Source organism: Astatotilapia calliptera, chromosome 1, assembly GCF_964374335.1.
Source record: "Astatotilapia calliptera chromosome 1, fAstCal68.1, whole genome shotgun sequence".
Classification (NCBI taxonomy): Eukaryota; Metazoa; Chordata; class Actinopteri; order Cichliformes; family Cichlidae; genus Astatotilapia; species Astatotilapia calliptera.
Window position 1 is genome coordinate 11,648,995 of NC_137422.1, and position 27,293 is coordinate 11,676,287.

General features: G+C 41.0%; 1 protein-coding gene and 1 long non-coding RNA gene across 9 annotated transcripts in view; one reads left to right on the plus strand and one right to left on the minus strand.

Moving 5' to 3' along the window:
* Positions 1-2,792: 2,792 nt before the first annotated feature.
* On the plus strand, positions 2,793-3,389 carry LOC145431133 (uncharacterized). The gene is made up of 3 exons (XR_013911486.1): positions 2,793-2,933; positions 3,050-3,153; positions 3,256-3,389. It is a non-coding gene; the product is annotated as an uncharacterized LOC145431133 (long non-coding RNA).
* Positions 3,390-4,995: 1,606 nt separating this feature from the next.
* Positions 4,996-27,293, minus strand: part of myo9aa (myosin IXAa) — a 98,597-nt gene continuing 76,299 nt past the window's right edge. For 4 of the 8 annotated variants that reach the window (XM_026162514.2, XM_026162519.2, XM_026162496.2 and 1 more), the window contains 28 exons: positions 24,686-24,826; positions 24,238-24,277; positions 23,459-23,581; positions 22,262-22,342; positions 21,924-22,034; positions 19,316-19,438; positions 18,648-18,797; positions 17,903-18,213; positions 15,827-17,488; positions 15,435-15,534; positions 15,011-15,226; positions 14,028-14,125; positions 13,631-13,767; positions 13,200-13,423; positions 12,940-13,056; positions 12,640-12,828; positions 12,416-12,466; positions 12,157-12,268; positions 10,884-10,945; positions 10,449-10,641; positions 10,205-10,333; positions 9,948-10,053; positions 9,735-9,866; positions 8,627-8,750; positions 7,367-7,387; positions 6,998-7,206; positions 6,732-6,874; positions 4,996-6,627 (listed from right to left, as the gene is read on the minus strand). In XM_026162514.2, coding sequence (XP_026018299.2) covers positions 6,140-6,627; positions 6,732-6,874; positions 6,998-7,206; positions 7,367-7,387; positions 8,627-8,750; positions 9,735-9,866; positions 9,948-10,053; positions 10,205-10,333; positions 10,449-10,641; positions 10,884-10,945; positions 12,157-12,268; positions 12,416-12,466; positions 12,640-12,828; positions 12,940-13,056; positions 13,200-13,423; positions 13,631-13,767; positions 14,028-14,125; positions 15,011-15,226; positions 15,435-15,534; positions 15,827-17,488; positions 17,903-18,213; positions 18,648-18,797; positions 19,316-19,438; positions 21,924-22,034; positions 22,262-22,342; positions 23,459-23,581; positions 24,238-24,277; positions 24,686-24,826 — 5,593 coding nt within the window. In that variant the 3' untranslated portion in view covers positions 4,996-6,139. The remainder of the gene's footprint in view (positions 6,628-6,731; positions 6,875-6,997; positions 7,207-7,366; positions 7,388-8,626; positions 8,751-9,734; positions 9,867-9,947; positions 10,054-10,204; positions 10,334-10,448; positions 10,642-10,883; positions 10,946-12,156; positions 12,269-12,415; positions 12,467-12,639; positions 12,829-12,939; positions 13,057-13,199; positions 13,424-13,630; positions 13,768-14,027; positions 14,126-15,010; positions 15,227-15,434; positions 15,535-15,826; positions 17,489-17,902; positions 18,214-18,647; positions 18,798-19,315; positions 19,439-21,923; positions 22,035-22,261; positions 22,343-23,458; positions 23,582-24,237; positions 24,278-24,685; positions 24,827-27,293) is intronic. The other 4 variants (XM_026162503.2, XM_026162523.2, XM_080306121.1 and 1 more) reach the window with 4 other exon arrangements.

The window sequence follows — 27,293 nt, forward strand, 5'->3', positions numbered from 1 at the left end:
CGTCAGAAAGATGATGTTGTCTTTGCTGAGATGCTGAACAGAATTCGTGTAAAAGGAAAGTTGGATGAGCTTTGCGAAGCAGATAGAAATTTGTTGTTACAGGCCATAACTGAACCAGCCCATTGTCCGACTGATGCATTGCACATTTTTGCAACTAATAAAGAAGTGGATGCACACAACTCTTCAACACTGGCTCTGCTCCACACTCATATCATTGACATCCATGCAGATGATTATAGAAAAGATCCTAGAACTGGCAGAATGGCACTTCAAGACAGACCATTGAAAGGAGGTAAAAACGAGTTACCAGACACACTGAAAGTTGCAGAAGGAGCTCGTGTCATGCTCACCAGAAACATTGACATACAAAATGGTTTGGTTAATGGAGCTTTTGGAAAACTACTTAGAGTAGTTCACTCTGAAAACGACCAACACATCATCAAGCTTGGACTTAAAATGGATAATGAGACATCTGGAAAGAATAACCGCACACCAGCAGACGACATGGTGTACATTGAGAGAGCAGAGGAGAATCTGAAGCAGAAAGGAGTGGTACGAAGACAGTTCCCAATGAAGCTGGCCTTTGCATGTACAATACATAAGGTACAGGGTATGACAACTACATCAGCTGTTGTCTCTCTTAAGAGCATTTTTGAGCCCGGCATGGCCTACGTAGCTGTCAGTAGAGTGACGTCTCTCAGTGGACTGTATCTTCTTGATATGGAGGAGAAAAAAATATTCACCAACCCAGAAATCACTGCAGCACTTGAGAACATGAGACAAGCCAACCTTGATGACATGATGCCTCTTCTACACGTGAGACAAACCCTCAGCAGGTCAGAGGTTTTCACCATTGTTCATCATAATACAGAGGGACTGCCAGCTCACATTAATGACATCAAAAGTCACCATGAATTGTGTCTAGCAGATGTTTTGTGCCTAACAGAAACACACCTGCGGGGCTCTTTTGTCGCAGAGAGTCTCCACTTGGAAAATTACAATTTGTTCAAACGCAACAGACACCTGTCCTACACAAACTTTCCCCAGATGGCAAACAGAAGTGGTGGTGGAGTTGCTGTTTATGTGAAAAGTGACATTCAAGTGCATGAAAAACAGTACATTCATAATGTAACTGACCTTGAATTTCTGGCTTTAAAGGTTGAAGCACCAGTCAGTGCTCTGATTGCAGTTGTGTACAGACCTCCAGACTACACTCTGAGGCCATTCCTGAAAAACCTGGTAAGCCTATTAGACTCATTGGAGATCATGGACTGTCATCCCATCATAGTTTGTGGTGATTTTAATGAGAATGTTTTATCCAGTGCAAACAAACCAATCATGGAGTTGTTTGAGTCTAGGGGATACGCACAGGTCATCACTGCCCCTACCACAGAGAAGAACACACTGCTTGACCTTATTTTCATTTCTCAGCCAGATCGATGTCTCCATTCTGGAGTCATGAAGACATACCATAGTTACCATGACCCAGTATACTGTGTATTGTCCTGTGATGATTCATGATCTAGATCTTTGAATACAGTAAGTAATTTCTATATTTTTGAATGACTTAAGAAAGTAGAGCGATATTTAAAAGTTGACGCCCTGCATTGCAGTATAATGGTTGAATTGTTTACATAAAATACAATTACATGAATTAAGTAATGATATCAGTAAAAGATGACAATTTTATTTATTACAGAAAATCTAAAATTCACTAACAGTAACCTATAAATGTCAGAAAAATCAAATATAGCAGTTTAAAATGAATAGTGTAGGCATATCCTCTCTGCAGCCAGGCTTCAACATCCTGCCAGGCTGCCCCAGTCTCACTGTGGCTGGGAGGGAGGGAGGGTGGACCAGAGGATTGCCCACACAACACATAAATGTTCAACAGCTTCTTCATTGTTTCTGAGAGAACAATAATGACTAAAGGTTGCTTTTTAAAAAAACAAACAAACAAACAAACAAACAAACAAACAAACAAACCTAATTACAGCAATAATGACAGTTAAGCCACTTTATGTGTGCCTCTATTTTGAAATACTATTTACAAAAATATTATTATTTTGGTTTGTTATAAACTTTAAACTTTTTCAAAAGTACACAATTATATTTTTGGACAAATTTTTCTATGAAACATAAATTTTTATGAGCTTTTATCATGTTTCTGGCCAGTGCAATCATCAGGGTGGGTCTGGGTTGATAACTGCACATTTCTGGCCAGAAATGTTTCAGCAGTGTTACATATGTAGTGCATATGTTACACTTGCTTTCTGTTACCAGCTGATACCCTACATTTGTATAGACATTTGATGGTGTGAGGTTGGGGAGTTGAGTGGGAGGGGGGGGGGGGGGGGGGTACGGTGGGAGTTGGGGGGGGGGGGGGGTTTCCTTTCCTGTTAGGTTTCCTTTGTTTTTCTTTTTTTTTCTTTTTAAGAGAGACACAGTCCTCCTGTGTCTTCTCCAATCTTCACATGTAAAATCCAACAATGTGAAGCACATAGCAGCCAGAAACTGTAATGCCACAGATCAGAGAAACTTCATCATCACCATCTTCATCACCATACGATCAGAGCGTGAGACTTCACATCTGGAGCACAGGAGAGATTCTGTGATAAGTCTTCCTTCTAGCTTGTCCCACAAGCAGTCGGTGAGATTTACTAACAACAAAAAGGGTTAATGACATTATTTCCATGAAAACATGTATTCATTCTTTGTGAAGTGTTTAAATTGTGTTTTCACTTGACCTTAGGAGTGTTAGAGTGTATTGTAATGTCTGTACTCAGGTGTTTCCCTCTGTGATCCATCCCCTTCAGAGCCGAGACACTCAGGACTGAACAGACTGCACAGTTTCTGTGACTGAGCCTCCAAAACACCTTCTTTGAAACCACTCATGATAGAAGGGCTTCATATTTGCAGCAGCACTACTACAGGTATTCAGTTTATTACAGGATGTGTTTGTTTCTTAGGACCAGCTCTGAGTGCACACTACCTAACATATACACCTTTCTGTTTATTACAAACCAACTACTCTGGATCATACGGCCAGTTGGCAGGAATGTTGCTGCAGGAAAACATCCCTGGAGATCACCATCATTGTCAGACTGACTGTGCCTCCTCTGTGCAGTGTCAAGATCCTCCCTAAATGAGTGTGTAAGTTAACATTTTCATTATTTTATTCCCTTTGACAAGACAAGTATCACTGATATTTACATTTACAACTACATATTCCTGTTTTCTGCTCTTCTTTTAAAGTCCTCAGCTATCCTGCTTCTGTGCTGCTTGCCACACATCAAACACTGGCCGGATGACAGGGAGGATCCACTCTGAAGTCACTGGACATGATGAGGATCATATGGGACTTCATAGTTTCACAGAAACATTGTGCTCTGTGATTACAGGTTTTAAATGGACATAATGACTGCCTCTCTCTGATCAACAGGCTAAAGGATTGTTGTCATTGTTAGTGCTCTGTACAATGTATGCTTATTTAGTATTTCATCACAGAGCAAACCTTTATTTATTTAACATATTTTTATTTTGTTTTAATGTTGAATTAACTGTGGGGATTTTTTTAAGTGGGCACTCGGGATGTCATATGACCAGAAATGTGGTAAATGGAATTCAACGTTATGGAAGAAAAAATCTGCTAAGAACAAAACACACACAAAACCCCCCAAGAAAATTCAAATTCATTCCATGTAATCCAATCTAAAACATTTTAAACTGCTGAACAGCAACACAAACAGTGTTAAAAAACAGTGTTAACAGAATGATTATGATGATTTTGTACCAAAGTTTCAGGTCACATGGCACACCTAGTGTGTAGTGTGGGGTATCAGCTGGTAAGTATAGGGTTTTTTTCATATTTGTGTACTTAGAGTTTAGATAGATAAAGCCTTGTGTATAATAATTAGTCATAACCACAACTCAAAGTCAGGGACTAACTAATTTTGGGACTTTGTGTCTGAGCCCAGGTTAAAACACTGTGTAAAAAAGCATTTAGTGGCATGGCTGAACAATGCTGTATTGATACTTATTTATCCATATTCACAAAAAGGACTAATGTGTTTATTTGATTATTTGCACGTGTTAAACTGTGTCACCACCTTAGGCTTTCATTTGAGTTTACTCAAAAATCTCTATACAGTTCTCTTTTACCACTGTGTGGACTCTGTTTACATTAAAACATAAAGAAGAATGAGTAGTAAAAAGATGTGTAGACAGATTAAGTAGGACGATAGAAACAGCTGTTCAGCCATGTTCTAAGAAACCAACACAATTTAAAGGTTCAGGATTGTGGTTTTAAAAGTTGAATTTTCATGTATTTCATATCTTGCTTATTATTTTTTATTTAGTTATTTAATTTAGTTATTTTTATTTATTCTACTAGTCCTTTTCAGAAAGAAGCTGTAAAATATGACTTAAGATTTTTATGTTATTTTCTATGACATACAAAACAAATTGATGTATGTAATACTATTAAACATGATATACACATGTGTATATGTCTGAAAAACATTATGCTGTATATTAAAGTTTGCATTTTCTCCAGAATTTTTGTTCATCTTTTAAGTTCATTTCAGTTAGAAGAATTTGAACTTTTAATATTCATTCAGAGATTTTCTGACTCTAAATTTTCTTTTGTCATTACTCATTTTTTTATTATTTACATTTTAAACATGTTTAACTTTTTTCCAACTTCTTCTGTGTGAACATCAGCTTTCAAAAGTTCTGCACTTTTGTTTTCACTTTAAAAATTCTGTATTTTCCAGCTCATTCAGAATTTTTAACTTAACATTCAGTAATTAATTCATTTCAGTGCATACATTCAGATTCAAGCATTCACACTGCAGTTTCTTCAGAAAATGCACTTTCTAGTTAAAATGAGTAATTCCCTATTTTAAACACAGGCCTAAAGAAAAGAATTGCACTTATGCAGTTGGACAGTTTCAACTAAAACATACACACATTAATAATGACAAGACACAATGATTTTATGTTCTTGCATGGTTGCTATTGAGCAAATGCTTAAGAGACAGAAGAGAATGGCTTTGGGAGTGGGTAATAATGGATTTCAAGAATAGAATGGCATTTGTTCTCTATACTGTACATATGACCTGTACTGTACATAACAGTTGTATGGCTGTTAAGCGGTGAATGCAGGAATTTTATCACAGATTCCAACATTCCTAAAGAGCTGGGATCCCCTTGGCTGGAATACACACCAGCTGACTTGGTCCCTTTGATGGCTGTATTTCCCTTGTAAGGGGAAAAGAAAAAAAAAAAAAAGCAGCACAAACTTAAAACACATTAAGTGGGTTTTTTTCTTTTCTGTCTCACACAAACCTACAGTCACGCATGAGCTCTCGGCACATGTACACAACAGAAGTGTGGGATCCACTGCCCAAACCCAAACATCTCTGTTCAAGAATCTCAATTTTAAAAAACCAAAAAAAAACAAAAAAACCAAGATAAATATTTGACTTCAACTACCCAGCAGAGGCTGGTGTTCCGGCTTTGTACAGTATTTATACCTGTATATTATATGCTATAAAGAATTTCTGTGACATTAAAAATTTTAAATAAGGGAAAAATTATTTTGTAATAACAAAGCATCCGCTGCTTACATTTATTGTAAACTCATAAAGCAGCCTATAGTCGTGAGCTTTAAGTTCACTGTAACATCTGCGACGCCTGATGGTGCCCGATTTGTTTTTCTTCTCAATTTCTGTAGTACACTGCTTCAGCTTTCCAGCTCTGTAATATTCCCTGATGCCGTGTTTTCTTCTGCATATTCCAACATTCCCTTTTCTCTGTCCTCCTGCTCAGTTTGTCTCCTCTTGGCGCCGAGTAAAGAGTTGCCAAGACACTGTGAGAGCACGATTGGCAGTTTCATCCACAGAAGAGCCCATCTACTGATTCTTGTTTCTCTTCCAGACAATTCTCCTCCCCGCCTCAGGAGGGGGAAACACTGTACACAGCACTTGGGGAAATTTCTTTGCAGATTTTAAGAATGAAAGGCTAAGCAAGAGTGGTTTGAGGAGTGGAGATCAGTTGCCAGTTTGTCACCTCCCATTGGGAACATGTATGCCTGGCAGGAAGTTGGATAGGGATCGCTTTGGTGTCTCATTGTCCTTCATACCATGAATTCATTACTTCCATATACTACCACAGGCTGTGGCATGTCTGAAGGGTCCCTGCCATGACCACCACCTTCTCTGGAGGGCGTTGGGGCAGTATGTTTGGCTCCCTTAAGTTTCTGCTTACCCTTATCTGGATTGTAAGTGCCTCGGCTGGTAAACTGGGGCCTTTCATCATAAATCACTTCCTGATCTCCGGTAGAGCTGTTGTCTAAGCTGTAGGATGGGGAGGCTATGGGTGGAGTCAGACTCTCGGCCTGTGATGGACCCGAGCTGACACCAGAAGACTTGGACTGGAAACGAAAGCGCCGGGTGGAAGAAGAAGACGATGAAGGATGGAAATGTGATGAGGAGGAGTACGAGGACCCGGTGAAACACGAGTCTACAGAATCCAGAGACGCAGGTTGGCGGCGGAGAACTCTGCGTCGGGGGCTCTTCCCGTCAGATTTCAGAGTCCAGGGCAATGTCAACAAAGGACCTCTCTCTGGAGAAACCCCCACCCAAAAAATGCAAAGAGGTCAATATTTTTTATATGCACACGAAGAATTGTGAATGATAAGGCAGTTTAGAATGATCAGTATGGCATACCAGAGAAGTCAGAAATGGTCTCTTCAGAGTCCACATTAAGGTTTTCAGAGCTGTCAGCTGTACCGATGGAGGCCTCAGACTCCAGGGTCTCATCATCTGATGCTCGTGGCTCCAGAGACAGCATCTCAAAGGTCAACTCCTCCCTGTAGAGACAAGCATCATCCAGAAAAACAAATGAGCTGCGCACAAGTGATGACACACAGCTGGCATCAATGCAACACACAAGCCAGATAATTCAACATTTAAAGCACAGTGAGAATGTTTACTTCTCTTTCTGAAGGCTTTCAATTTCCTCTGTTAGCACCCTCTCTTCCTGCTGCATGGCTGCCTGCTGATGCTCCGGGATGTCAGGTAACGACTCCGCTCCCTCTTCACCGCCGCTCTCTTCTATGGCAGCGTCAGCCATAGGCTGCAGCCGCGGACTAACAGGAGGTGAAGGTATGTGGTAGCTTGGTCGCTGGGAGCGACCTTTTCCCTGAGGAGCAAATCAAGAGTGGACTTTTAATTTTTTAAAATGTTGGTTATCATAAAATGTAAACGCTGTTATATACATTACAGCTCTTTGAGCTGGCAGCTCTTGACTCACACATGAATTGACCAATCAAACCCAGACACAGTTTATGAACAAACTTTACCTTTTTGGCTGCATCTGGTTGCTTTGAGCAAAAGTAATAAGAATCAAAATATCAGCAGTGCCAGGTTCAAAATGGTCGAGCTTAATGTGCAGAAATAATCTGGTAATTCTAGTGACTGAGTGATAGCTACACTTCAGGAGGACACCATCTTGCACTTCTTTAAAGTTGCAACAATATTACTAATTGCATTATACCAGGGGTGTCAAAGCCTGCAGCCTGTGTGCAGGATCCAGTCCACAGAAAGGTTCAATCTCACCCTGTGCATAGATACTGAGAAGGAGTGGAAGGTTTTTCTTTGGACCTACTGTATTTGGCCCCGGGAGGCATTGTGTTGGAAATTGTTAAGAATGAATCACATCATGAGTGGCTATCCAAACTGTGCAAATTCAATCTAAACCAGTATCCTGAATCATCGGTTTTACAGCCTTCAACCTTGGGATCATGAGTTATTTTATTTTCAGTTTCACAAAGAAACTGACCCACAATGTGCTAATTGCTATTTGCTGTATTACACTAAAGCCGGACTGACATTTTATAAATGGAAAAAAAAAAATCACATGTGAGTGAGTTCTTTTATTTTAATAGGTTATACAATGGTCAGCATGTGTTCAAATTTCCTGAACATGGTTCATTAACTAAAATGACTCTGACACCCCTGCGTTACACTAAAATGGCACTTCGTTGGGGAATGAAAGTCTTCCAACCCATCGAAGAAGAGAAGCCAGAAGAAAAACACAATGATGACCTATGTCCACAATTTATGTAGACAGTTTCCTAAAAAGCCTTTATGCTGAATGCCCTGAAAACATTCTATTAACATACAGCGATAAAGTAAATCTAATTATGAGATTTAATTGCATCCACATGAGATGGTAATAGAACACAATATGGCAAGAAGAACAACAACAAAACAGACTCAGTGCCGTGATGACTCGTGCTTGATGGGTGGATGACAGATGTTTATATCTCAACATATACTGGATACAGTGTTCTGTACACCACAACACTGGATGATTCTTTGGGGATGCAAACCATGGTGTGCGTTTACATACCGTAATGTGTGCTATGCACATAAATCTAACAGCTATTAGTACTGGTCTCTGGGTAAAGGAAAAGACATGTTAGGGAGGAGAGAAGCAGGTTATAAAGGAGGAAATCATGGCAGGTCAAGCAGTGAAGGAGTAAAGGTTAGGTAGATTTACAGTAGTAATGAGTCATTTCTCTGATAACTGTGGGCCTGGTCATGCTGATTGAGCTTACCATTGACCGTCGGATATGCGTCAGTTTGGACTTGGCTTTATTCTCAGCAAACTCCAGAGTGCTGATGTCCTTTAGTCTCACTTTGTACTTATTCATCTGTTCACAGATAATAAGTTCTACGCACCTATGAAGAGGCAGCAAGAGACAAACTTCAGTTACTGGAAATTTCAAACAGTGCTGCAAAACGATAACTTCATATAAAAAGGTATATAACATTCCTCTCCATGCAGTTTTTTTCCCCCATACGGTACAATATATGGCATTTCTCTTCGCTTGGGTTACTGATTTCTATGGTTTTCTGTCAAGAAAGTAAATTAAATCTCTCAAGCCACTAACTCTATCCACCATTAGCGAGGAAATCTGCAGCAAAGCAGGCCAAACGCAATTCAAATCAATCCAACTTTATTTATATATTATTATATATATTTATATAGTATTAAACTATAACTCATTTCCAAATACACATATATCAAAGCAAACATTTGGAGACAGCACTGAGGAAAAACAGACTGTATTGAACTGATATGAAGCAACAATGCTGTTCTGTTACTAAGTAATGACTAAAATCACCACAGCTGACCTCTGTTCTGACTGCTTGTTCCTTTGTAACCTTCCCCACTTTCTTCTCTCATCAGTACTGGAGCCAGACTATTTTTATATATATTATTTATATTCTAAATAAAACTGATTCTTCAGTTTTATCAATCAATCATTCTTATTAAGACCATAAGAAAAAAGGAATCTGGAATGTTTACAAACTTTATTCTTTTCATTAATGCTGTTATTTAAATGGGTGGTTATGCTATTAAAATGTGTGTCAATGGCCAAAACTCCGCTTCTGAGTATGTGTTGATCCCCTTCAGAGGCTTTGTTATTGTTTGTGTGGTACAGCCAGGTGTGGTCTATAATGAAAATGGCCACCCTTGGCCACCCATTGGGTCCACAGCTGCGTCCCAGTCATAGAAAGGGATACCAGTGTGGTTTTTCATGCTTAACTTTACTGTTCCGATATGAAACAGATTAAGTCAACATCAGTTTTCCTTTACCAAGATCTATTACCTTAGACAAAGGCAGTGAATTGTTTGACAGACATTAGACATAGCCTTACGCTGTTGTCTTGTTGATGTCCTGGACGCTCTGCAGTGGGTCAGTGGTGTCAGGACAGCGAAGGATGCAAGGAGCAAAAACTATAGCCAAGGCATTAGGTGACATACGGTTTGTCTCCTCTTCCAAAGCAATCCTAAAAGAATGAATTCTGCGTTTTACTTGTCTATCAAGAAGGAACTAAATCATCTTCACATATTAAGGAAAAAACTGTTACCTGACGAGATGAAATATGAGGCGTTCCAGAGTGTTTAGATGAGTTCTGCTTAGCTGGTCAATAACTGAATACACACCTCTGGTCATTTCCTTTTTATCCTGCAAACCTGTGAATTAATATCCCACACAAGAACTCACTTTTTACTATTGCAGCAAACCAATACACATACATTCTGATGTCTGCAGAATATGTGTGGCCAAATTCTCAAGTGCAATTCAACTGAACCACAGCAATAGTCGGCATATGCGACCACTCACCCATGACACGTATGAATTCGTCATACAGCTCAAATGTCATCAGAGGATTAGGCAGGTCTCTCAGCCACTGCTTGAAAACACTAGCAATAACGTGGATGTTGTAGTCGTCCAGATTCATGTTCTCCACATCTGTGGGACCACAAAGACAATGCAGACACAAAACGCAGACACTGAGTAATTGCAAGCAGCTTTTTAAAACCAGCTAGCACCGTTCACCTGCTCACTGAGTTGCAGCCAAGTTTACCTGTATCAAGTCCCAGCTTGAGCTCCTTAATTTTATTGGTGGAACCAGATTTGCGGTAAATTCCCTCAGTGTAGAGGCCGTGCATCTCAATGTAGTTGATAAGCTTCTCCACTACCAGAGGCACTGTTCTCTCATCGTTAGTCAGGCGAGAAACTTCTACTCCAAACTGTCTGGAGGACAGCTCTGGATCGAACTATTCAGACACAACCATAATATGCTCTTATAAAAACACACATATGACACATGCCTTCACACCATTCAGAGTTCATCCAAAACTAATGTTATAGTTTAAATATCATTAATTCAGCAAACTAAGTACAGTCTTTAACAATTTTCATAAGATCAAAAAGTAGAAATAACACTAACTACTGTACATAAACCCACAATTACTGTCATGGGACATCACTGCGACGGTGCACAATATGGCCGACTCACCTTCTTACTGCATTTGGTGGTCGTCTTCTGGCAGCACTTTCTGTGGCAGGCATACCGGCACACTGGATAGACACAGCCATAGAGATCAAAAACATCATTTCCATTATCCACAGAAAGACAGTGCCTCCTCATTATTCAGCAGAAGTTGTAAGAAAAGGTTAAAAAAAACATAAAAAATTCAGCACATGAGAAGCCAAAGCAGTGTTGGCTGGCACGAAGAAAACATCCTGTGTGACTAAAGGGCAAAATTGTGTGGAGAAATCTCTGGAGACACGGAGCCGCAGACCCCATGAGTCCAGTTGAAAACAATCTGATTAGGGCCGAGGAGGGAGAGAAGGGAGGGGCTCTATCTCTGAGGCCAGACTGAGCACAGCTCGGCCAGAGAAGGGGTGTGTGTGTGTGTGTGTGTGTGTGTGTGTGTGTGTGTGTGTGTGTGTGTGTGTGTGTGTGTGTGTCCGCGCAAAACTTCATGTGAACATCCACGTGAAGCACAGATGTGTGTCTGTGCGCATTTGCGGTCATGAAAAAGTTAATTCTTTTATATCATATTAATTAAATTAGTTGGATTATGTAACTGATACTCTGGCATTCCCATTGCTATCTTGACCTATCTGGTTTGCATAGTCACAGGAACTTGATTACTTTTGGGGGGAAGCAAGCTCACATAAGCAATTAAAGGTTTACGTTTATGTGTAGAATGAAGGTCATGGTTAGGCTGAGGCCAAGTCTCTATGAAACATATAAAAGTGAAAGTCTAATGCCCTCTGCTATGGAACCAACAGTATGTGTGTCCGTGTATGGAGCACACTGACATCAGTGTTAAGGACATTTCAATTATTTGGTCTTTCCACCACTCTGGGAATTTTTAGTCTTTAACTTCACTCAGCAAGAACCTCGGACAACCTCAACAAGCTCGACTTTATCTGCACCGTTTCCATCAGAGGATGTTTTAAAGGAGTAAATCTGGGATTTGCTTCATTATGGTTCAGTTAACTATTAAAAGTGTTATAATTAGTTCAGTTTAAAACTACTGATGTTCCTCCATCAGAGGGACTACTCTTCATGTGACAATGCAAATTACAGCATCACATATATTTTAAGGTTGACAAAGCAGCACATCCAGGATTAAAACCTTTTTTTGATTATTAATTTTCTGTCACAAACATTTTTGTGCTAGCACGCTCCACATTCAGTGGCCTTCGAAGCGTCCACTTTTCCTGGCTGTATTACACTCAGGTGTTCTTTAGCTGTGACACTGTGCGTGCATACTCACATTTGCACACACAGGCCCGGTCCATCATCCAGATGAGTGACGAGCAATATTCACAGTATGTGGGGATGCTGTACTGGGTGGACTTGAAGATGTGGCCGTTATGCTCCTCCACCTGCAGGGGGCAGCAGAGCACAGGTTCATTTGGTTTGCTTTCATATATTTTATATTGTTTGAGTGCACTTTTTTCTGATTACATCACTATTTTTTGCAATGATTGTGAGCATGCCCTTAATGTTGACGAGGATAAAGGCAAATTTACATTGTCTGTGTCCTTCTTCCTTCGTTTCTTGCGTTCAGGTTTTGGCAATGGCTGCAGTTAAAAAAAAAAGAAAGAAAAAGACAAATGATAATAAGAGATATTTTACTTCTTATTATATTTCATTATCAATAAATAGCACCCAGTAGTTTTTTGTAAATATAAATTATTTGTGTGCCTATCAGAGTTGTGTCTATTCACCTGTACAGTGAGAAGAGTGTCATTACCTTACTGAGTGCACAGTGTGCAGGTTTGTACTCAATCATGAACTCGTCCAGGAAAATCTTAAAGGTGTTCCCCCACACTTTGACAGGAGACTCCCTCCAGTCCCTCTGCTCCTGTCGCATTATCTTCTCCAAGATTTGCTCAAACAGTGCATGAAGGTCTTTGTAGCGGATACTCTTACCATCATCCATCTAGGGAGGAGTCACAGGAAGAGTGCAGTATTTATCTTTCTAGTCTGGGAACACGTGACTTTTCAGTTTGAATGGTTATATTCAAATATAAAAAGCCTTCAGAGGACTTACTGCGAGTGCTGTGGAGTAGGAGTTGAAGATATTAAGACGAAATTCCTTCAGAGCCTTTTTAAACACGATGTCCACCAAGGTGTCCTTTTTACTGTCCTCTGCATCCAAGTCGTTGATCTAAAACATGACACCAACATAGCATGATCATAAACGACACTGGACTAATACCTGATGTGCAGTTCAAATATAAAGAATCAAAACTCTGATACTCAAGTTCATCTTCGAGCTCTACGTAATGCAGATGGCATATATTGCTGTACCTTCTTCACAAGGAAGTCGTTCATGCTCCTGTAGTCGCCGATGGAGGTCAGTATCTGCAGCGTGTCATTCTGCCGCTGGGCAGACTCCAGAGCCACGCTGCTGATCTTCACACTACGCCTCCGCTTCACCTTGGGAGATGGCTCCCTGTTCTCTTTCGAGTCTCTAAATGACTGATTTAAGGTCAGATCAGGACTGCATGGCGGCGACATGTTTTCCTGACCTGCTACAAGGAAGAGAACTCCAATCAGTGACGCTTCAGAGGCAACAATATTATTTTTATTCAATATATTTGAAGAACTAATTACATTTATTTAGTAAAAAGCTTTTCAGCATCTATTATCTCCTACTCAACAACTTTCAGTTCTTAAAAGACAAAAAAAATAATAACAGTATATCTGAAATGGATACATTTTACTCTTGGAAATCACACCTTCTCCAAGCAGAGGACCAGTGTCTCCAGTGTCTCCATCCAAGGCCTCAGCCCCACAGATCAGCTTTTCTCTGGAAGTCTTCTTATCCCCGTACTTGCTCTTGCCCCAAAAACGCGGCCCAAGAATCTTACGACTCCTAGTCGAAAGGAAACAGAAGTGACAAGCAAATGAAAAAGTCTCAAAAACCCAAATCATACAAAAACAAAAATCGTGTCAATGACAAGACATGGCTGTATGCAGAAGACTCTTTTCTGAAGGTAATAGCACTCTATGTGATACAATCGATGTGTATATATGTTATTTTGCTCATGTTTTTATATGGTTTTATATAGTTATGCTTTTCTTTTGTGTGCATTTTCCTATTTTTTGCTAGAAATGCAAAGTTGAAGAGCAAACCTTCCATCTTGTGAATTTTTACGTAGAGAGTCCTCTTTGACCAAATCGCCTGATGACATGGTTTTGTGTAGCTTCTTTTTCTCCTCGGAGCTTGCAGGCTGAAACAACATCGGGACAGGTAACATTTTAAGACAAAATGGCAAAATGAGAAGAAGAAAAAAAGAGATTCCATTTCTTCAAGTATGATTATGAGCTGAAGGCAAAAATGAGCCACTAGATGGCAGCACCACATCACTGGTGCTGCACTGGCTGAAATTACATTTTGCCAAACATGATGTAAAAAAGGTATAACACAAATACTAAAGCACAAGGCTTGTAATATAGAGTTGAAAACAAATGATACAGTTCAGTTTTTTTGTAGTTGAGGAGAATAAGAGTTTAAGTGATGGGAAAAAAAAAAAATCAAGACCAAATTTTTTCTTTTATGATTTTCAAGGTTTGGCTAGTGGCTGGTGTTATCTGCTAAGAGAAAGAAGAATCAGGTGACATGCAAATCTTACTACCAAGGAAGGAACTGTGAGAGAAAATGAAGCCAAATTATGTTAGAAAAGCATCTATGTTAAAAAGCTTCATGTTTCAGGAAGAACACGTTTCAAAAGGTCTCCTGCATCGTGATGCATAAATCCAGATTCACACTCACTGCTGATTTCTAGAGCGGTTATCAAATGTAGTAGTAGATTCAAAGTTGTGATGTGCTTAAATTCACGTCTTTAAAAGCTGACATGAATATTACACATTACCCCAAACATAAAATCCAAAATGATCTCAAGGCAGGTATTCCAATATGCCTTTGAAATACCTGCCAGAAAACTTGTTAATTTTTTTAAAAACTTATTATTGAGAAAAGAGAAATTTATTGGAGCTCATATTGATTCAGAGGTGTGATGCAGACCTATGCTCTCTCTGCTGAGTGGGTTAGAAAGAGAAGCCACGCTTATAAGAACTTAGAGAGGGCCACTTGTGGCTTGGATGGCGCCTGTTACCATGTCTGAGTCACTGAAACAGGACTCTCTTAGGCATGTCTCCGTGGAGCTCTGTTTGGAGTGGGGTAGAGTGTAATGACGGGGGCTGTGGAGGCTGTCGCCATCATAGTCCTCCTCGTCTGAATCGCCCCCAACTGAGAGAAAGGGGGTGCGGGTGAGGAAGTCGGAGCGGGTCCGTGCCATTCTGGCTTTCTTTTTTTGGCCCGCTCTGCCAACCTGGAGTTTACCAGAAGTGATAACAGCATGTTTTAATGGAGCCTTTAATAACCTGAGCTTCAGTGCATCGTGGTCCTCATGTTGGTGTACTGCGCTATGCTTAGCTGAGCTATCCTGCCAAGATTCATTCGTTCACAATACAAAACTGCACTCCTGAAAATATGCAAACACACGTCAAACAAAATGCTCATTTTAAAAAATTGCTTACATCCCGCGCTTTTGTTCCCTTAGACGATTTGGGCACAGACGTTGGTTCCTCTTTGGAGATGGCAGCTTGTGTGTCTTTAGTGACAGTATCAGTGGCAAACCTGATGGGAAAAAACATAAGCACAGAAAATTTCATCAATGTAGTGAATCTATTAAGTAATAAGCATGAACAAATGTGTCATGCTTATTGCTTAATAGAGGTAGAGAACTCCAGAGTATGGAAGAAAAATTAAAGACACTCTTCTGTTACTTCGGAGTCATTTGAAACATCCCAAAATGTATGTTTATTTGGAGAAACGAGTCAAGCTCTGTGAAAAGTCCCAGCCTCCACCTCAAATCTGCTATTGTAGTACAAAAAATAAAAATGCATAAATAGTTTAATTTGGTACTCACTTTGCAAATGTCACTTTGTCATTTGGAGAGAAGAAGATGCTGCCAGGCTTATCTCTCATACCAACAGCAGTGCCTTGATCGCTTGGTGGCTTCTTGGCAGTTGCTCTCTCTTTAATTCCTCCCCTGTCTCTGGACTCTAGTGTGAGTTTGGGTGCCCAGCCCTCGGGAACTGGCTTATTCTCCATGTGAATTTTTGTAGGAGGAGAAGCAGGTGGTGGAGGCTGCTGGGGTTGAGGAACAGTGGAGTCTGACAGCGTCCTGGTATGAGGAACCTCCCCTGCTGCTCTCTGAACCAGCACCGAAATGGGTCTGAGGGGCTTCCTGGAGGCTGCGGTTCCACTGACATCTTGTCCGCTCTGTCGACTCTGCTCTATCTTGAGCAGAGCCTCGTCTTTTTGTTTCTCAAACATATCTCTTTCATACTGAGCGAAGTAGAGACGCTGCTTCTCCAGCACTTCTTTCTGACGTCTTATCTGCTCCATCATCTCCTTTTCATTCTGCTGCTGCTGATTACGCTGCCTTTCCTCCTTCTCCTCGTTCAGGCGCACCAGCTTCTCTATGACAGCCTGGTCCGCTTGAGGCACTGAGGTGGGAACAGGGACGGCAGGTCTGTCTGGTTTCTTTGATGCAGGTGTTAAGTCGCCCGTCTGGGCTGTAGAATCTCGAACTTCTACAGAGGGGCGGACAGCGTTACTCAGCTCCTCACTTAGTGGTATTTCTTTCTGCATACTGATGACCACCACCACTGGGCGCCGTGTTGACTCTCTTCTGTTGATGACTGATGTGGCTGTGGAGACGGCTGCATCTTTGCTTTGTTGAGATTCTGCAGCAGAATGGGAGATTACTGCGCTGCCCTCACCAGCAGGGACATAAAAGGTTGGGAGGTAGTCGACTTTGGGCGGATCTACATGGGCGGGGTCCGTTTTGATCGGGCTGCCTTGGTGGGCAACAGTATCAGAAAGCTCTGTCCTGTATGGTTCCGCTGGCTTGGGGCTTGTTGAAACAACATCCACCTTAGGGTCTGAAACTGGAGAAACTGGCGGGAGAGGGGAGAAGGGGTCCTCAATGTCTGTCACCTCTTCTCTGGCCTTTGGTGGCTCCTCATCCATCATGAGAAGCTCAAAGCTGCCTTTGGAGCTCTGGCTGTCAGGTGTGCCTTGGGGTGAAAGCAGAGGTGGGCTTGCAGGAGGCACCAGCTCAAGAGACCAGCGCCGGTCTTCGCACGGGGACGCTGCTCCGCCGCTATTTGCCCGCACTTTGAGAAGCTCCAGGCTGAACTGGGCCTGCTCCAACTCTCTCATCCGCCGGCTCTCTCTCTTGGCCCGGGTGGTTCTCTGGCTAGGTTCATCTGCAGTCCTAGCCCTTTCTCGCACCGTCACAGAGGGTGCTGGTACTGAAGTTGCTGCTTCAGTTTGTGTTTTGGAGGGGCTCTCTTTTGTCGCAGCATCTTCTCCTCCTGCCTCCTTAACCACCTCCTGGAGGCTCTTTTCTCGTTGTTCGTAGGAACGATCCTCCCAAGTGCTGAGGTCCAGTCCCATAATTATTTCTTGTGGCTCCTCCTCCTCGTCTTGCGAGAGGCTCACCTGGCCATTCTGGAGCTGAAGGAGCTGTTCCTGCTGCTCCCTTTTCGCCCTGAGTTTCTGCTCTCTTAGTTTCTTGAAGCTGACAATCAGGAAAGTATTACTGTGTTAACGTAAATTAAACATCTAACATCTTTCATCACTCTTTGTACAAGTAAAGTTACTGATGACAAATTTGATCTAGCTCGAACATTCAGCGGTGTCGGAGTCTCATACACAAATTCTGAGCTCACAGCAGCTCAGCTGTAGAGCTGCTTTGGGACGGATTGCTTGCGTAATTCTATGCTGTTACATGTACCAAGCCTAGCCTGAACAATGCCCAAATACATGGCAGGAGCTGTGTGCAAAGATTAATCTGGTTTTTAACCAGCTTTAGAGGGGGGAGAAAAAAAATAAAAATCACACAGTCATCTACTCTTAGAAGCTATTTTCAGAGTATTGACCCTTTTAAAATGCTTATATACCTGAAGTTTCTATAAACAGGTGCATGGCTTACCTTCGCCTGGTGAGGAAGCCTTTGCAAACTGCCTGTAGTTGTATCACAGCAGCATACAGGCGCAAGTCGGCTTCTCTGGCTCGGTGACAGCGCCAGGCTGCCTGAATGACCAGAGCTGCCGTGCAGCGCCGACGGAGCCAGAACCTCCATGCCCTCTGTAGCACCAGAGCAGCCGCCCTCCACAGCCTGAACCTCTGACGATCTCTGTAACCTCGCCAGTGTTTCTGCAGACACAAAGCTGCCCCCTCCTGGACACTGAGGTCATAGTCGTCCTCGTCCTCGTCTATGGACCGGACAGAGCGCCACCATCTCTGTAATGAAAACATCTTTCATGCTCATCGAAGACAACTAATCCAATAATGTACAAGCACCTTCGTTCAAAGTGGACTTCGATTTTTTTTCTTTTTAACTGGGAGTGTCAAATGAAGGAAATTACAATAGTTGGCATAAGGAGGTGGCTGACAATATCATCTGTGACTGAGGTGTTCTTCCACGTACGTTCATATTCTTTTTGCAAACTTTGCACTGTACTTAACACATTATTACATAGAACAAAGAGGACAATGGGCTGTGATTCATTTTCAGTTACAATACACAGACCCTTTTGCCTGATATAGGCATAAAATTAAACAAAACAAAATTAAAAATCTCACAAATTCTATAGTAAGAACTCAGACATAAGGAAATGACTGATGCAAAGTAGATGGAGATGAAAGGAGTGACGGGGAAGAGCGCTGTACTATACCTGGATGCAGACCGCTGCTTCTCTCATCCGGACAAACTGCTTCCTCTCCAGCTGGGCTCTGAATCGCCGCTGCAGCATGACGATGAGTCTCAGAACTTCCTTGTGGAGGAAGGCCTGCAGCTGCTGACGCTCAGCCTCCCGCAGAAACACCTGAGGGGAGGAGCCGTGATGGAGTCAGTACAGGGCATCCACACTTATTGAGACAAAACTTAAAAAAAAAAAAATCAATTACAAGCAAACACACATGCTTCAGAAAGCCTTGGATGCATATGTGGTCACAAGAATGTCAAGAATGACCCTCTAATTATATAGACACCATCCCAGAAACATGCACTCCTCTATCATGCCCCATTCATACCCTAGACAAAAATACCAAATATGTGACACTCATATTTCTTTTTTTAAATCCTCATTAAAGAGGATTCTTTAATGAGTTTATCCCAACTCCCCATCCATAATGTCCTTGACCAGTCACGGTTTTCCTTGTATTTAACTGTTAAAAAAAACTAAAGAAATCAGTTGAAACAATGTAAAAACCTCACATTTTTTCAGTGAATGACTCTCATATCATGGATATGTACACAGAAAATGTAACACACATCAGAAATAGCCTCGACAGTTTTTAAGCTGATATAAAAGATCTGGAGAAAAGAAGGGAGAAGGATTACCTTTGTCTTTCCAACTTGATATCCATCTGCTTTTAGGTCTAGCTGGTCCAGGCACTGCTGGATGCCCTCTCTGGTAGCACTGGTGCCCTCTGGAAGCAGCACACTGAAGTGGTGGACAAAGTCCTATCAAAGAAACAAGGACAGATATTAATGAGATGCATCCCACAGCTCTGTTATGTTCTGGATTTTAATTTTTTAAAAGTCACAAGATTCCTGTACAGAGATGTTTCACTTTAGTGGGGATTAATTTAAAATATGTCTCCAGACTGAAACGAGACACCCTTCTTACAGGAACAGCAACATTTTAAAAAATGCTGTCGAGCATCATGTGGTTTCAGGTGAAAATCCATGTCATCCGTAGTTAAGCTCAAACATCATGGTATAAATATGCTGAACTCCCACTCTTCAAACTGAGGCTCATTGTCTGAAGTCAATACAGTCTGCACCCTGGGCTGTAGGGGGTTGACAGGGAAACAGATGCTGTGTTTATACAATTACAAGCACGGGGAGTGTTTCGGAAAGCAGGGGACAAAGTAGAGCCTCTGTTCTGAACAGCAGAGTCCTCCAAAATGATCCCATGCTCAAGATATTTCTAATTACAGCTGACCGCAGCACTCAATATGTTTGGGAGAATTTTTGGTAAATGACCAACTCTGATGCTAAAATTATCAAAGTGAGGTCATCGAAATACCAGCTCACTGGTATTATAAACTAAATGTTAGACTTAAAGCCATAATGATATGAACATATAGAAAGTAAGCTGTTTTTATAGTAGCATTACAAATTTTATTGGAAATTTTATTTCGCATTGATTGAAGAGCTAGTTGGTAGGGTAAAGGTTAAAACTATAACTATATGCATCCAAGAAATAAAAATAAAAGTTGAGCTACTTGATTAGAAATTCATACATCTGTGGGACCTGGGTGGCACTGCATTAAAAACATGGAAATCACTGCATGGACTCAAGAACATGTCCAGAAACAGGTCACAGTGCCATTCACAAAGCTGAGCAAAGCTCTGCCATGGAGAGAAGCCATATGTGAGCATGATCTAGAAAACCTGCTGTCTTCTCTGGGGTAAAGTTCATCTGGGGCAAAGTGGAAAACTGTTCATTTACAGACTGCTGTTAGAAGAAGAGGGGATGCTGCACATTGGTAACCGTGGCGTGTCCAAGCCTTTTTGAGAAAAGTTGCTCCCATCAAATTCAAAATTATTTCATTTTTTTCTTTAAATCGAGCATTTTCTCACTTTAAACATCTGACATTTGGACAAACTTAAAGAGTCACCTATGTTAAAATGCCTCTGAAATTACTATTTAGGAATCCTGGCAGTAAAGATCTTAAATAATAAAACTATACTGGTTACACGCCTCCACAACATGGAAAGCAAATGAAAAAAAAAAAACTGAGGTAGGAGTGAGCCACTCCCAAATCTGCATCTAACTTCATCTGCTTTATTAGTCACATTTCTTACAGGGTTGACATCATTCCTATGAGAGCCAGTGTGGTTAAAGATGGCTGCCACATCACATCCCTCATAAGTCCCTCATGACACAACATACAATGAACCCCCAAATGAAGCAACATCACCGACAAGTTTCCTGGAGATGAATTCATGGCTGGCGCCTGCACTTGTGGAAACATGAGTGTTGTTTAAGTTTTGGCTCAGGAGCGCTTCAGCAGCACTCTGGCCTGCGTAGCTATGATCTACTGCTGAACTTTTAGCAACTGGCTCTTTCAGTGCATTCTGGAAATTAAGATCTTTGGCATTTATCGACAAAGATCGCAAAATAACGCAAGAAGGGGAGATTCGGGAAATGAACAGTGTTTAAAGGGGAGCTTCAGTTTTACACAGATTAGTTCACTAATCAGGGTAAATGCTCAGCCTGAGAAAATTTATGAATAGTGTCTTCTGTAGGTCTGCAGGCCTTTGTCAAGACAAATAACTTAATAACGAAAAGTTTTGCTGCAAACCTTTTAGTTTATTATGGAAAGCACATAATCGGGTATCATAGGACAGATTAAAGACAGATCTTCCATCATTCTCTCATAAAGTTTACATGATTTTTATGATGAAAGCAACATGTTGCATCCAAAGGAAAAAAACAAAACAATAAATGACGGTTATAAAGATAGGGTTGTAAATTGAGTTCTTGAGAGTTATTTTACTTTAAAAAAAACCAAAATTATAATTATTAGTGATTGTATAAAATATGTTTACTTCCATTATTCGTTTGTCTAACAAAAAATGATCTATCTTAAAATATATTTTATATTGTACTGTACCTGGTTTAGTCACAAGTAACTTTTTCTGTACTACATTACTATTTTTTTGGTTAATCATTCCTATTAAATGTTGAATTTTAATTAAGGGAAAGTACATTAACAATCCGTAATCACTAATTAAAGGATCCCTAACTGAACAAGAGGTTAGGAAGATGGATGGATAGAGCAGTGAGCCCAACCACTATAAAATACTTCAGCCAAACCCACAACAGACTCGGGGTTGTTATTGACATTAAAGGACACCTTTTACCCATCTCTAAGTGGTTATTATGAAGCGTAACCAGATGCTTGAAGAGTATACACAGTGTAATTGAGTGTATTACCTTGAAAGTGTACTTGATGTTGTAACCCGACTGCCGGATGTGTACTGTCTCCAGCATACCTGTGTAACGCAACTGCCTCAGCACCAGGTTATCGTTAAACCGTAAGGGCAGCTGAAAGAGAGAAAGAAAGCAAGAGAGGGAGAAAAAAAAGGAGGCATCGGGGGGTGTTAAAAAAAAAAAGGAAGAGCGACAGGCAGCAGAGGTTGCAGAGAGACGACGGGAAAATGATAAACAGCTTTAAAAAAAAAAAAGTCCAAACTTCAAAGGAAATAAGTAATGCTTTGAAAACTACACCGAAACAGTCAAAGTGGCCGCAGGCTGGAGGGAGCACACTGTACCTTCTCAGCATTGGAACGGATGCACTTGACAAAATAAGGCTCAGACTGACCCAGAGTCTCCATTAGCTTATTGAGAGAGGCCTAGAGGACAAGACACAAAAACCAAAATATTAGAATTAACAGAGAAGAAGATAACGAGCTGAGGCTCACTTCACAGCTGTTTGACAGGCAGAAGTCAAAGTCAGGTGACTGTTGTCAGCTATAAGTAACTGGTCCATTTGCAAGCAAAGCTCTTGTGCTGCAAGATTAAAGTATCTGCCTGGGATCATAATTACCAGCAACAAGTCTATGTTAGCATGCAGACTGGAAATAAAAAGGACAAAGACATGTGTGCAACATTTCCATGTGCCGTCATTGTATGTGTGTGTGTGTGTGTGTGTGTAAACACATGCACATATGTGTCAGCATGTGTGCGCGATAATTCAGTGGCAGAAGGAATTCAGTCTCCTCCCCCTCCATGGGAGATTAAAGCACTCAGTGCAGCACAGGATGTGGAAAGTGAAGTCATCCACACACAGGGGCCAGGGCTGCCTGCCAGAGGGGCCTCAGCGCTCGTCTCTACCTCCAACAGCCAGAGCACACAGTTCACGTTCAAAGAACTTGGGAAGAAAATAGAAAATTTTGCTCTCTGGAATTTGTTCTCAGCCTTTTGTGTGTTACTAGCTAACAATGCTAGCTCCTATCAGACATTTTGGACCTGAAGAGCACCGAATCATTCTGATACTGATACTGGAAGCTGTGCCTCTGTTCATTCTTTGTGAAGAATTTTCCAAAGGGTGTGTTTGTGTTTTTATTTTTCACTAAATCAAATATATTTTATTACCAGACACGATGTCATACAAATATGACTTTTGGGTGTGGGTAACTACATGATAGACACCTCACACACACTGGATCCAGGATTAGACAGTGAGCAGTAAAGGCTGCACTAAAATAAACTAAGCCATCAAATGGACACACCTTGTTTTAGTCACGTTCACAGCTGGGAGGGGATTCCTCCAGCCTGCTCAATCTCACCCTGGTGAGATTTTTATTGTGAGAAGCACTGAGAAGCAAATTATTGAGCTCTGTATGCGACTGCTTTCTGTGTGTGTGTGTGTGTGTGTGTGTGTGTGTGTGTGTGTGTGTGTGTGTGTGTGTGTGTGTGTGTGTGTGTGTGAGTGTGTGTGAGAGAGAGAGAGAGAGAGAGAGAGAGACCTGGAACTGTGCGCTGATGCTGGGTGGTTTCTTCTTCTTGTGGAGGTGCAGCAATGACTTGGTGATGCGGTCGTGAAGCGTCAGATTGTTGAGGTACTTCAGTGACTTCACATTGAGTAAATGCTGCAACAATAATAATGTCAGAGTCAGTTAATAATATAAGAAGTACCATCTATTTAATTTGTATTTAGCAAATAAAAGGGTCGCCAAGATTGAAAAATACATACGTAAGAGTCAGTTAAAATCCTCTACAGCTATATTTACTTTCCTTCAACTCATTTAAAATTGGTTTAGTGAGAGAAGCTCACTTTTTCCAGTACAGGCTATAGGAACCGACAGGAGCAGTAAGTCCTGAAGGATGTTCCTCAGTAAGCAAGATGGACACATATCAAGACAGACTTATCTAAAACTATTTATAAAGCTCAGAGTGGTTTCACATACAAACTCAATCTTAGAGAAGCACCAACAGATGGGATATTTAGTGCTTTTGATTTTGCATTTAAAAATAGTGCATGTTTTGCTTTGCTGTTTTCAGTATTTGTTTTTTTAATATTTCAACTGCTAAAGAGCCTGGTACTGTTCGGAAGCAGATCACCATATCTTTCTGTATAAAAATTAAATATCCAAACGCTTAAATTCAAGACTGGTGATATATATGTATAGTAAACAGGAGTGGCCCCAGGACAGAGCCCTGGGGAACAAGTCATGGTGACTTTATGCCTGTTGTCTGTATGCACTGTGACCTATAAGGGTAAATTGAAAAATACTGTGCACTGTACCTTTGGAAGAACGGGCTTAGATTTGTAGTTTTTGTTCCTCCTGGAAGAAAAATAAAACAAAAACTGAAAATCTAGTTCAGCAGTTCTTTAAATCAGCAAGTGAGACAGGTGGGTTTGTCTTTTCTTTTTTAAGTCTGGTCAACAAAACAACCTATAATTTCAGATTTTTTCCTAAATGTGTCATATTCCTGTCAATAAAGCAGAATTTTATTGATCCCTGAGGGGAAAGAAATTCTCCTTCACTTGCTCTCTGCCATACAGGGGTTTAGAGGTCAGGTTCAACTAGAGATCAGCACTGACTGAGCTTGCAGGAATGTAGTCATTGCTGGAGGAGACTTCATCAGGACAGATGTTTGAACTTTAGGGTTTACTTGTGTCTAGACTGCAGTGCTAACCAAAATAACAAATTACTGTAGAGCAGAAAAGAAAATAGCATCTCGATACTGACATGAGGATGTCGTGGGCTCTCTCCAGGAGTTTGCTGCTGGTAGAGTTGAGAAAGATGCCATCATCTTCTGCAGTAGAGCTGCTGGATGATAAGCGGCTCTGTCTACCCACGCGCCCGTTCCAGCCGAGCCCTGGGGAACCCCTTCAGACCAAACATACAGACCAGTGAATAATTTGAAAATAAAAAAATAAAAGACATCTTTTAAAGCAAATCAAACTTTAAATCTATGTTGATCTCTATATTATAATAATAATTCTATACATCATTAATAGTTTCATACATTTATTAATTAAAAGCAATACAATACAAAACAATTTGAGCAGTTAGTTCTCAATTTTTTTTTCAATTAATCACAGCCATCTATTCCCATAAACTAAGAAATATGTCTTGTTGTAACTTTACTTTTTTAGCCTGCGTAGAATATCTTCTGAAATACATTTATTACTTTTACTTTGTTCACATGAAGCTGATCAAGAGTACCTGAGGGATGTACTGTGGAAGTCCAATATTTTATATTTACAGTGTGTGCTAAACAAAGAGTACTACAATAGATGTAGACGCACCGTCAGGAGCAGAGGTCTGACTGCCTTCGGAGGATGAATTTTATGTTTGTTGTTCATACCTTGGTTAATTTTTCTCCCCGTTTTCATTAGCATTTTTTAAGCTTGTAGTTCTTGTTGTAGTTTAGTTTTAATGTTTGTTCTCTCAGCAGTTTCTGTCTCATCCTCTTGTGTCAGTTCCTGTAGGTTAAGTTCATTCACATGTCTGTTTCTCCCTGTTTGGCTTCTAACTTCCTGTTTTATTTTGATTGGTTACTTGTCTCTAGTGTATATTTTCATTTTAATCCCATCTTTTTTCATTGTCTTTGGTTTCCTCCTCCATCTTCTTATTCAGTTATGTCCACTTTCTTTAATAACCTTAATGTGTTTACCAACATAGCAAAATTGGTATGGCCAAGATCTGGCCCACACAATGTGCTTAAACATGGCCCACATATCGCAAAGAATGACGGCCCTTTGGTGGCCCAGATCTGGTTTGCCAGATGTGGCCCACACATGGGTCAGCACAAGGCCAGTTGCAGACACAGTGGTGGTCCTGTGTTGGCCCATGTGTGGATTACCTTTGGCAAACCTGATCTGGGCCACCAAAGGGATGTCATTCTTTGTGGTATGAGGGCCATGTGTAAGTTGTGTGCAGCCACGGGCCAGTTGCAGACACACTGCTGGCCCTGTGCTGGCCCAGAACAGTTTCAGCTCTGGTCCCAGATGTCAGCCTAATGTGTACCTTAATCAAGCCATGTAATAACAACATGTGCTGGAACGTAATAGTGCAAAAGTAACATGTAAAACTGTTTAGACAGTGAATGGGCTGATTCTTATAAAGCGCTTTTCTACTCTCTCGGATTACTCAAAGTGTGCTACACAACATACCAAATTCACCCAGTCACAAACTTTCTCTAAACTGAGTGCCTCCTAACTACATTCATACACATTCACACTCCTGACATGCAGACTGGAGGAGCCAGGGATTGAACCACTGACCTTCTGATTAGAAGGTGACCTGCTCTACCTCCTGAGTTACAGCCACCCGCTGGCTGTGCATGAGTAAACCGTCACTAGGTTTTGGATAAAGTGTACACTCACAAACCTGTCAAACCTGCATTTGAAACGCTGGCTACCATAGCAGTATAGTGTTGCAACATGGCATTTGAGTCTTCTAACTAAAATAGGAAAATAGGAACATAACAAAGTGCCATCATTGCCAGACCTGGCCCACATCTAGTTGACATACACTCTGCCATGACATCAGTCAGTCAGAAGTCCCAGCTTGATGCCAGATCCGGGCCAGACCTGTTTTCAATGGGCCTGGGCCCCATAACCCAAACTACAAACCAGCCAGGTGTGGCAATGCATCACATAGACAGTGCCATCTATGCCAGCCCTGGCCCACATCTGGTTGACATACGTCTTATCATGCTAGAAGTCAGCCAGCAGTGCCGGCTTGCTATGTGGGTATATAGTGTTGTCTTCCCTTAAGTGTTTGTCTCAGTATCTTCCCATTCCCGTGTGTTTTTGAAATGCTCTGGTTTTTGGTTTCCATCTCATGGACTATATAATTCTGGGCTGTGAAATCAGCTGAACTAATAGTGCGCTTTTTGCTTACATCTGTCTGCAGGTGAGTCTGCATTTGAGTCTTCACCTTGCCATTCATGACGCTGTCTATAAAATCAGTTATTTCATCCCTTCTTTGTCAAGCTTGCAGGGTCCATAAAATATATACTAATAATTAAAACTGTCAAAAATAAGAAACACAAATAATAAACCAGGCAGTGTCAGTCACTGATTCTCCAACTTTAATCTAGCTGAATCTAGCTTTTTTCCCCTTACATATTTTATATAACCTAAAGGATTATCGGCAACAACCTGCTCCTTACCGTAAAAAGTTTACTTGATAAGTCATTGAGCTATTGAACATGTCTTAAGATCTATGCCACCACTGTAGTGTTTCTTTATTTTACCACAACAGTTTCCAAACATCTGTTTAGAAATCACTGTTTTCCTTTGCACTTGGTTTGTCAGATGAGACGTTAAACAACGAATACTGAAAG